This window comes from Carya illinoinensis, chromosome 9 (genome assembly GCF_018687715.1).
Source record: "Carya illinoinensis cultivar Pawnee chromosome 9, C.illinoinensisPawnee_v1, whole genome shotgun sequence".
NCBI classification, from domain to species: domain Eukaryota; kingdom Viridiplantae; phylum Streptophyta; class Magnoliopsida; order Fagales; family Juglandaceae; genus Carya; species Carya illinoinensis.
In genome coordinates, this window is record NC_056760.1 from 15,213,405 (window position 1) to 15,225,175 (window position 11,771).

At 33.4% G+C, this 11,771-nt stretch overlaps 1 protein-coding gene across 4 annotated transcripts; it reads right to left on the minus strand.

Moving 5' to 3' along the window:
* Nucleotides 1-1,887: 1,887 nt before the first annotated feature.
* LOC122276395 (nuclear intron maturase 1, mitochondrial) lies at nucleotides 1,888-6,027 on the minus strand. Of its 4 annotated transcripts, XM_043086073.1 has the most exons (3): nucleotides 3,307-6,027; nucleotides 2,706-2,792; nucleotides 1,888-2,638 (listed from the first exon to the last, which is right to left on the minus strand). In XM_043086073.1, exon 1 carries the CDS (start codon nucleotides 5,913-5,915, stop codon nucleotides 3,807-3,809), a length of 2,109 nt encoding a protein of 702 aa, XP_042942007.1. In that variant the 5' UTR covers nucleotides 5,916-6,027; the 3' UTR covers nucleotides 1,888-2,638; nucleotides 2,706-2,792; nucleotides 3,307-3,806. The 4 variants fall into 4 exon arrangements, with proteins under 4 accessions (XP_042942007.1, XP_042942006.1, XP_042942005.1 ...); XM_043086072.1 differs by lacking the exon at nucleotides 2,706-2,792; XM_043086071.1 differs by having other exon boundaries at nucleotides 1,888-2,792.
* Nucleotides 6,028-11,771: the final 5,744 nt, after the last annotated feature.

Below are 11,771 nucleotides of genomic sequence, written 5' to 3' on the forward strand. Positions count from 1 at the left end.
ACCAAAAAATTACTTTTAAAACTTGGAAATGGCAAGAACTCTAGGGGATTTGGTTTGGGTATTTTTTTTTTTTTTTTCCGCCTTTTAATCACAGATTATTATAAGCTGAATAGAAATTTTCCAATTTCAAGCTTAAAGTTCAAACTTTGCTAAAACTACTCAAAATAACCTAAAGTTTGTACATCTAAAATATATATATTAATGAGAGAATAGTTAACATATAAAGTCTGTCAACCCTACATTATTTATACTTTTTGTATGAATTATTTAAATAACAATACATGCTCAATAAATATTGTGTAACCCATTTATTTGTCCATTTTTCTTATACTTTCAAGTTTCAACTCTAAATGTCAAAATCTTACTTCAATTTCTTTTAAGTTTGTTTAGATATGATTAGGGGTGAGAATCGGTCGATCCGGACCGGCCATTTTTGGACAGGACCGAATTGGGTCCGGTCCGGTCCGGTCCATTTTTAGGAAGACCGAAGTCATTCGGTCCGGTCCCAGTTTAGGGGTTTTCCACCCCAGACCGAACAGTATGAAAAAAAAATAAAAAAAATATAATTTATATAAATAATTTTATAAATTAATTATATAATTTTTTACTTATACTAATATTTATAATTATATACTAATACTAATAGTCTAATATGGTATTAAAAAAAATAATACTAATAGTCTAATATTATAATATACTATAGTTATACTTATACTAATATAGACTATATAGTTATATTAAATACTATAAGTAATACTAATACTAATATATAGCTAAATCACTATAAGTATAACTGTATAACTATATATATTTAGTATGAATGTATTATTATATTCTTTAATGTATAACTATAATATATAGTACTATTATATATATTAATATATTAACATATTATAGAGTTATAGTATAAATATATTAATAAGAGTTATGATACTAAGAGTTATAGTATTGAAACATCGTATTCAAACAAATCCTCATCCAACTTCCGAACACTTCCAATTGAAACAACTTTCAATTAAGAATTGATCAATCCAGTTATAAAAAGAAGTGATGATAACATCTTCCATAATCACAATTTTTTCATATCAAATTCAAAAATTGCAGCTCTGCATTGCATGCAACCCACGTTTGATTCGATTTTTGAGATTCTCTTGATTCATATCACATTCACGATAATGATGATAGCGATCTATTATGATCAAACGGTACAAAAATACAAATCGTCAGTACTGCAATTCTATAATCTTCTCACATGTTAGATATTCACCGTACATTAAGACGTAAATGACACTCTAAATTGGTGCTGTGCGCAATATTGATCTAAATCTCCACTATTCACTGTACATGAACTCAACAACCTCTCTCGCAAAATCATATTGCTCAAATCCAAAATTCTCTTGCTCGAACGCAAAATCTATTTTCTAGTATCCAAAATCCTCTGGCTTCTCTGAAGCTCCAAATCAGTGTGAAAAACTTCTCCATGAACACAATTGATTTTGCATTTTTGCCATAGACAACCACAAAGAGGAGAGGGACGATGGAGTCCGGCTTTCAAAGCTGCAATTTTTACTTGCATGAGGGAAGGGGCGATGGCGTACAAATGAAGGGAGGAAAGGAAAGGCTTTTACTTTATCATTGCAGTTTTATTTTTTATATATGGGCCACTCAAAACATAATACTTAGCATCGGTCAACTATCGGTCTAAAATCTTCGGACACCACATTCACTACCTGCAACACTCTGACGTGTATGTGAGACACGTGTCACACATGTCAAGCCATTGTCATGCATCCACGAGAACAGGGCGCAAGCCCAACCCAATATATAAAGGCCCATGCACGCATCCCCCTACACTTCCTTCCAAAGATATAAATACACTTCCTTTCAAAGAAATAAATGTCACAAAGATATTTGATTCCTTCCAAATCGCATCTTCAGGCTTCACCCGAAATACATGCAAACTAAATGGCAACTCAAGTGATCGAGTCTTACAGATAAAAGACAGAGATTTACCATGGTGGAGCACCATGGAGCTCTCTGCAAGAAAAAAGCATATGAAATACTGTTGGAGGAGTTCTCTCTGCCTAAAGGTTTTCTTCCATGGTGTCCTGTGAGGGTTACTACTGATGGGAAATACATTCTTCAGGTTCACCCAATTAGATGACATCCGTAAACTTAACAGCTTGAGATATAAATACACAATCCTTTACTAAAAAAATCAAATTTTCTTCTGAACACCAATTCATTGCTCCTCAATTCCACAGTGCATCCAATCTTCTTGCACGTTTTTGCCTTACAGACCCTCCATAGGTACTATGCAACAGCAACAAATGCCCAATGCAATTGCAGTAGATTTCAATGAGTGATGCATTCTGATTTAGGATTTTGTATTCGCCACCACCTCTGCTCATGCAGGTGCCTGCCCGTACGGTGGAATGTTCCCCATCCGAATCCAACCATAGGTACGATCTGCAGTTGCCTCATGGTTTTAGAGATTCGCACACGAGGCAAGAATGTGCAGGAACATCGAATGTACCACCAAACTAAGAAGCCAGGAGAAGGAGAATCTTATGATCCAAGACTGACCCAGTTCAGATGTGCCACCAAACAAAGGAGAGATTAGGAAGATCAAAATAACCTGAAACAGACAGATCGTGGTAAGATAGTATTACATTTTTTTTAAATAGCATCCATGCAGAAATTACCTGCAGTGACTGTGAGCCAACCAAATTGAAGCCAGGAATGTTCGTGTTTACCAAAATCTTCTCTAACAAGGATTAGCGACACTTAATCTGCACAAATTTACATGCTTCCTCGAGCACGGTAACACCCCCAAAAAAACACAGATTTAATTCTAAAGCACGGTCTAAGATAATGGTGAGGATGCAACTCCCAATTACAGCACTACATGGAATGTTCAATATACAATTTCCACCAGGTGGTAGGATTCTAGCCCCCAAGACTTGTGAGGAGAGCTCTTCAATCAGTCACCGATTCAAAATAAAATATTCATAGGCAAAAGGAGCCATGCATCATGTTGAAGATTGGACAAACATTTATAACAAAAAATAACTTGAATGCCCACTGAAAAAGTGAAATAAAAATAAATAACATAATATGCAGAATTGTTGCCAAAACTCTTTGTTCTTTCTACTAGATAATCTTTTTCAGAGAAATATTAAGTTCCTGAATTAAAAGACTCCAACAGGAAGGGCTCCTCAAAGCTCACACACTATATCAACAAAATCCCTCCTTTGAAATTGAAACCAATTAACAGTTCCCAACTAAAATCGAGTCACCATTTACCTTTTTCTCAGGTGTTCTTCTTGTAATCTCCATTCACAATCAAGATTACTTTGCCATCTCAACCAATTCTTTGGCCTTCCTCTTGTCTTGGCTAGCACATTCAGCTTGAACATATCATTTCCTTCAGAAGCAGTCATTCTTGAGTATCACACAAGCTGCTCAGAAGCAATCATTCCAGAAAATCTAATCTTGTCTAATTCCCCGGTAAGTGCCCCTTCTGACTTTTCATGAATGTAACCATTCCAAGTTCAATCTGTTCTAATCATTTCAATCACTTCTGTCATATAGACATATTCCTTTTGGAGGATAGACATCACATGATGATAATGGCTAAAAAATTTATTTACAAGAAGGTATTGAAGCATCAAAGCTGTGCTCTAGAAGACATTTAGCCAGATAACAATTGTGTATAGTGTGTATGGTCCACAAGTATGCAATGAAGACGGGGAGCTAAATTTCAACATTCGAAAGTTCTTCCCTAAATCCAGAAAAGAATTCATTCACAGGGCCCCATCCACCTTCCCTGAACCCTCATTTGTTTTAGTTTCATCAAAGGACCGACTTTTCCATACCCCAAAAGTTTTATAGTCCCATACAATCTCAGATATCTCATCTTGAGGCAAACTTAAACCATGTCGTTTAATTGATCTATGCAGTTCACAAAAGAATTTTGGGTCTTGCAGTCTAATATATTCTCGCAACACCTTCTCGTGATCTGGGACCCAATTCCTAGGAAACGGGGTGTAATCACATGATGGAATCAAAGACATGTGAGAAAACTGAACACCCTCAATAGCATCGACAAGTCCCATCCTCAAAAGATCTGAATATTCAGGAGCTGAATTGTTACTGCTCGCCCTCAGAGGATGGCTAAGATCACGTGAAGCAATCTTATACACCTTGGCACGAGACTTTAGTCTATACCTTGCAGCATATAGTTTAGCTAAAGAGCTCCTAATCACATAAGCACAAAACCCAACAACTTTCTTGCGATTGTCAGCATATCTGTACCATTCGGCCATGGTCTCAAGGAACTTGTTCATCTGGGAATTTGAATGAGCTTGACTTGAATACAACATTGGGTTGCAAGGCAGTGGCTCAGGATCCTTATCACCCTTAACTAACTCAAGCCGCCTGAATTGGCGAATACACTGTTGCAAGCTAGCAGTAACAGAAAGCAAAGTACCTACACCCTTTTCACTCACAATATTACCTCCAGTACCAGTGTAACGAAGTGTCGGGTGTATCACCCTGCGACAAATTATATGGTCCAAGAAATTTATACCCCTGGTAATGTGTTCTATCTCCACCTTTGAATTATCCAACCTTAACCCAAATCTGCTTTCACAAAACTCAATTATTTCCTTTCTAACTTGCACCGCGTCCTCTCTAGGGCCTCGGATCCCGATCAAGAAATGACCCCCATATCGTATATAGTCCATTTTCCTAGTTTTCTCTTTCCCACTAGAAGGAACAAACTCTGGCCAAGCTGGGTTATGACACCCATCATTAATAGAATCTTTCCATATCGAATCAAGCTTAGACGGCCTAAAAAACTCAACTATTCTCTCTTCCATCATATGATCCAATTCATTAAGACACACATTAGCAAGCAAAGGACTAAGAATACCACAATAACCATAAGAGGGTACCTTAGCAGCCTCTTTAGGTGCGAAATTAAAAAATGTTCTCAACCAATAAGGATCCGGCTTGGGCTCATTCTCATTGAGGATCTTCTTCTTCTTAGGCTGCCGTTTCTTCTTCTTCTTTCTCAGCTCTTCTTTATCTTCAGTTTCTAATTGTGACCGATCCCTAACCGGTCCTTTGAGCGCCGATTTGATCAAACCCAACACTTTCTTATCCTTAACGGCCTTTTCAACACAACCCAATACCAGACGTCCATCTACATTATCAAATATCTCACTCAAATCGCCTTTCAGGAACCACAGGTACCCTGCGAAGTTACTGCGAATGGTCCGAATCACCGTATGTGCATTCCGTCCAGGCCGAAACGCTTGTGATTTTGGCGAGAACCGAGCCTCAAAAACCGGCTCCAACACCATCAAAAGGACCTCCTGAACGATCCTGTCTTGGAAACAAGGCTCGTCGGATTCAAGAATCGCCTGAAGCTTGCGTTTGGAGATAACTCTAGTAAGGGGCTTGTCGTTGGGGCTCCGAATGTACTGCTGGGTCTTCTTGTTCCAGAAGAATTGCCCATGAACGACGGCATTTCGGAGGGAGAGGAGGTCGGAGAGGACATGAGAATGGATGGCGTTGCGAGGAGGGAACGTGCCTGTCACTTGAGCGCAGGAGCGCTGGTAGGCGAGGACCCAGAGGTCGAGCTTGGAGAGGAAGCCAGTGAGGTTCGGGAATGTTATATCGGGTGGGGAAGAAAATGTTTTGACCCAGAGGGAGGAGCAGATTTGGATAGGATCCTCCTTGAGGAGAGAGTACGGGTCTTGATCATGGTTGTGGTTTTGGATAACGTGGCGTGGTGGCTGTGACGGAGGGTAGGTGGCGATGGAGGAAAGGGATCGAGAGGAAGCAAGGGGTTTAATCAAGTAACGGTGGTGGCGATGGAGGTGTTTGATAATTGTTCTGACTGACATTTTTATTCTCTTTAGACATGCAAATGGGTCGGAAATTTTCAACCTATTCTGGGCGAAGCTTTGATTGGAAAAGGGCAGTGGGTGGTTGGTTGGTTGGTTTGGGTTTGAAAGCCGGAGACAGCGTGGAAAATTTAAACCGGAGAATCGGCCCGGATTGGTTAGTCTATTTTTCAACTGGTCTGGCCCAGAACCGATTCTTATATTTTAAAAGGATCGGGTTAGTGTACCACCCAGTTCTTATTGCTATGCCGCCCAATTCAACTTTAATTTTTTTTTTTATATATTTTTTAATATATTTAAATATTTTTTAAAAATAAAAAAATATACCAATATACTTAAAATTACTTTTTTAATCATTAAGTAAAAATAAAAAATAAAAAAATAATTTTTTTTATCGAGTGGTACACTTGAGCAGTACCGCCCGAACGACATAGTAGCATTATGCATTTTAAAAATTGGCTAAATCTAATCCTATTTTAGTTTTTAGTTTTTCGGAATTGAACCGAACCAGATCGATTTGTAATATATATAAATTAATTTTTAATATTATATAAAATATTATATAAAAAATTTTATATATAATTATATATGAAACTTTTATATATAATTATATATAAAAGAATTTTTATATTATAATTTATAACATAAAATTTTAATTTTAAATGTGAACATTTTTTTATCATATATTATTAATATAAAATATATATACTAATTATATTTTATGGCCTAATATATTCTCAACATATTTATTTGGATAAATAAATATATATCCAAGATATATAATTAATATATATAATAGTAATTAAATGTATGAAGTGCAAAATATAGGGCCAAGTGGTACAACCGTCCTTAATTCTTGAATAAAAGTAAAGAATAATATATGATAAAATTAACTTCATTAAAAACATAATACTTACAAGGAGATTAATTATCAAAAGATTGAAGGGTAAGAGACATGAAAATGAGTTTACAAGGGAGAGTATTTTAGAGAAGAGTGACGAGAGAAGAAATGGAAATGGCTTCAGATGAGAAGGTCTAAATGCCCCCTTACTTACAATCTATCTATTTATAGGCACCAAAACAATAGCTTACAATAATATTACTGGCATGAACAGTGACTTCAATAACTCATACACAGTAAATAGGTGGCTACATTAAATAAACGTGGGCGGCTAAACAGTAAATACTAAATAGGCAGTTGGACGACTGACTTTTCTTGACATGTTCTGATAGGCATCTTGAACAATATTATGATAATAGACAAAAAGAACAATAAGCTTCTGAAATTATATAATTTGATGGTCATAATTTGTAAATTCCAGTTCAAACGGATCTTGAGAATCTATCATCTGCGAAGGATAATATGACGAGTTGTCATGAGAATGAGAGGCTTGTTAAGAGGGAGAGGCTTGTTGTAATGATGATGATGTTGCCTGTTGTGCTGGAGATAATCTGACTTGATGGTCTTCTTCTTCATCATTGTCCGAGACTTGTGACATTACCTCAACTAATTTTTTCAAATCCTTTTTATTAATAATTGATGTTAATTGAGCTTGGAATCTATTTCTCTGAACTAGAACTTTAGGGGTCTTGATCATTTTTTAAAAGATTTTTACAACATGATCATAATGGTACTTTTTCCAGCATTTTACAGAAACTTGGTGGGCCAAGAACATAATATTTTTTAGAGAATGATGAGGTTTAATGACATATTATCACTTCATAATCTAATTTAATTTGATTTTAATGAAGAAAATGAAAAGTGGTGGACAGTGTGATAATAAATGTGGATAATCATTTTATAATATAAAAACCAGGAGACTTTCCTGAAGAGGAGTAGAGAGAATGAGAGATTCTACTTTAAACTGATATCACCATATTAGAAACCATCGTGGGAGTATTTTAATTTCTTATAATTTGTCAAAATAAAAAAATAAAAAAAATAAAAACTAGGAATTGTGCAAATTCTTGTTGTCTTAAAAATGTTTTGTTTCATGCCTGCTGATAATTATAATAATCAAAATAGGGAGAATCATATTGCTAAGAAAATCTTTTTGTCAGATAAGGGTTTTTTCCCCACTGTTTTAAGGTAAAAACTTGTTTAATAGTGATTTTGTGAAATGCAATAATCGGAGTTGCAGGTAGAGAATGTTGAGATTGAAGAGAACAAAGAATTTCTGAGATAATAATAGAAAAGAATCAGGTAATTTTAAAAGATCAGATAGGTGCTGTAATTTGGGTTCAATAGGAAAGACTGTATGCCAATGGGTTTTGAAGATAATGGGAGTTGCAGAAGGTTGAGATAATAGTGGAGGACTGATAATTTGGAAATGAGTAGAAGTAGAAGAAGAAACAACTTTTGAGTATGTTGGTAATTTTGGAGAGGATAATAATGAAAATGGATTGTAGGATAGCCTAATATTTTGTGGTAATGTACCTAATATTGTAAAGAGTTTTGGTGTGGCAGAAGGATAAGGTGGCGAATAAGAAAGAGAAGGTGGCTTAGCATAGGAGGATTTAGATTTTACTCTGGACTTTGAGGAAGACATAATTTTCCCTATAAAAATTCTTGGGATAGAAAATTAGGAAAAGAATTAGAATCTCTTTTAATATATTCAATATCAAAATAAAAAATATTTAATATAACGTGCCATCTAGCAAATATTTGTTTAGCAACCAAGTTTTTAACATCTTTGACTAAAACTTCCTTGGCTAATTTACAATCAATTATAAGTAAAAACTTTTGATTTAACATGTCATTTTGAAACTTAGAAATGCATAATACAATAGCCAAAATTTCTTTTTTAATAGTACTATAATTCTTTTGAGTAGGATTCCAGTATCCTGAATGGAATTGAATAATCTGTTCGGTTTCATTTGATAATTATTATTTCGTATTTTCTCTATAACCAAGATCGAAGGTATCTGTTTCAACAATCTTGAAAGCATTAGGAAATGAGAGTTCTAAGCATAGTAATTTCTTAACATAAACCTTTATTTGTTTTATAATATTTGTGTGTTCTTATGTCCATGGAAGTGGATTCTTTTTTAATCTTTTGAATAACGGTTTACATAATGGTCTAAGTGTTTAATAAAAATCAACAACATAATTTAGACTTCTTAGAAATCTTTGTAGTTGTTACTTATCTTTTATTTCATTAGAAAATTTATTAGCAAACTTTATAACCCTATTTATTGGTGTAATAGTTCCTTGATAAATGTCGTGTCCAAGGAACCTAATCTTATCTTGAAATAACTTAACTTTATATGATAAAACTACTAATCCATTTTGTTTAATAATTCAAACAAATGTATTTAAATATTTTCAATGTTGTTCAATAGATGAAGAGAATATTAATACATTATTTATATAAACTATAGAAAATGAGTGAAATGCGTAAATATTTCATTCATAATATTTTGAAATTCACTATGAGAATTTTTTAATCCAAAAGGCATAACATTTCATTCATAATATCTAAATAGGATAAATGCTTCTGTATTAGTCTGTTTAAGAGATGAAAGATATTATAATTTCCATGATTCGTTACTTGACATAGTTGAATCTAGCCTATTCCAAGGTCCAATTTATTTTAATTGTTATCTTAATTATTCACTTTCATTATTTGATATTAATATTTTACATGTTTTAACATTAAATATTTAAAAAAAATGGTTATCATATGATAAAAGGATCACATCTTTTAATAGTAGTATATAAGATTCATTATAAATTAATGAAAACAACATTAGAGCCACAAACTCTTATTACTAGCCTAAAAGGTTATACATTATTATTATAATCTAGTACACCAAATTCTAGCATACAAATTCCTAAACAAATTCATTAGAATTAGATTACTCTTCCTAATGAATCACAATTAGAAAATATTATTTCATTACCAAATTAGATAGAAAATAATTCTAAAGACGATTTAGATTACATAAATTAAAACTAGGATGAAACAGTCTAAATTACTTTTAAACCTTTTAAGAAATTAAAACTAGGATGAAACAGTCCAAATTGCTTTTAAACCTTTTAAGAAATCATTCTCTCATTATTCTTCTCCAGCATCTCTTAAACCAAAATGCTGAAAAAGAAATATATAAAACTACATTTACAGTCTCATTTAGACATTATGAATGAAATGTTATACCTTTTGGATTAAAAAATACTCATAGTGAATTTTAAAATATTATGAATGAAATATTTATGCATTTCACTCATTTTTCAATAGTTTATATAGATGATGTATTAATATTCTTTTCATCTATTGAACAACATTGGAAGCATTTAAATACATTTTTTCAAATTATTAAACAAATGGATTAGCAGTTTCATAATCTAAAGTTAAGTTATTTCAAGACAAGATTAAGTTCTTTGGACATGACATTTATCAAAGAGCTATTACACCAATAAGTAGAGCTATAGAATTTGCTAATAAATTTTCTGATGAAATAAAAGATAAGCAACAACTACAAAATTTCTAAGAAATTTAAATTATGTTACTGATTTTTATCAAGCACCTAGACTATTATGTAAAACGTTATTCAAAAGATTAAAAAAGAATTCACCTCTATGGACAGAGGAACATACAAATATTATAAAACAAATACAAGTTTATGTTAAGAAATTACCATACTTAGGACTCTCATCTCCTAATGCTTTTAAGATTGTTGAAACAGACGCTTTCGATCTTGATTATAGAGGAATTATGAAACAAAAAATTATCAAATGAAACGGAACAGATTATTCAATTCCATTCAAGATGCTGGAATATTGCTTAAAAGAATTATAGTACTATTAAGAAAGAAATTTGGCTATTGCATTATGCATTTCTAAGTTTCAAGATGACCTGTTAAATCAAAAGTTTTTACTTAGAATTGATTGTAAATCAGCCAAGGAAATTTTAGTAAAATATGTTAAAAACTTGGCTGCTAAACAAATATTTGCTAGATGGTAAGTTATATCAAGTACTTTTTATTTTGATATTGAACATATTAAAGGAGATTCTAATTATCTTCCTGATTTTCTATCCTGATAATTCTTACAGGAAACATCATGTCTTCCTCGAAGTTCAGAGTAAAATTTAAATCCTCTTATGCCGGCCACCTTCTCCTTCTTATTTTTCACATTATCCTTCTGCCACACCAAAATCCTACACAGTATTAGGTACATTACCACAAAATATTAGGTCATCCTATAATCCATTTTCACCATTACCCTCCCCAAAATTATTAGCATACTCAAAAGCTATTTTTTCTTCTGCTTCTACTCCTTCCCAAATTATCAATCTTCAGTATTATTTCAGCCTTCTGAGACTCTCATTATCTTCAAAACCCATTGGCATACAATCTGTGACGCCCTCAAATTCCGTTTGGGATCGGACGGACATTTGAAGCATCGAGACATGCAACACAAGTTTACCTGCCCCCGTTCATGACATATAAGATGCAATGTTCCTAACATGCATCTAACATTATACAATATTCGCAGAGGATAATTTTTTTCTTTAGCAATACTATGCACCAAATTGAAAATATCCCAAATGCTTAAAACATACTTCATACATAAAGACCTATTGAATAGATTACAACACTAGTCCAAAATGGTTATGATCTAAAAAGTACTAAAGATGCAACTCCATTGTACAAGTAGTAATTTACGTTAACTACTATATTAACATTGACGTCGCACCGTCGCTTAGTCAACTGTGTTTAGTTGATCAGCTCCTGATTCTCCTTCAGGTCCTGTAACAAGATCTACCATTCGGGGGGAATGGTAGTTGAGACTATTAAAATGAGATTTGATTACAAATCTCAGTAAGTTAACAAAAAAACTTCCACATAAGCTAA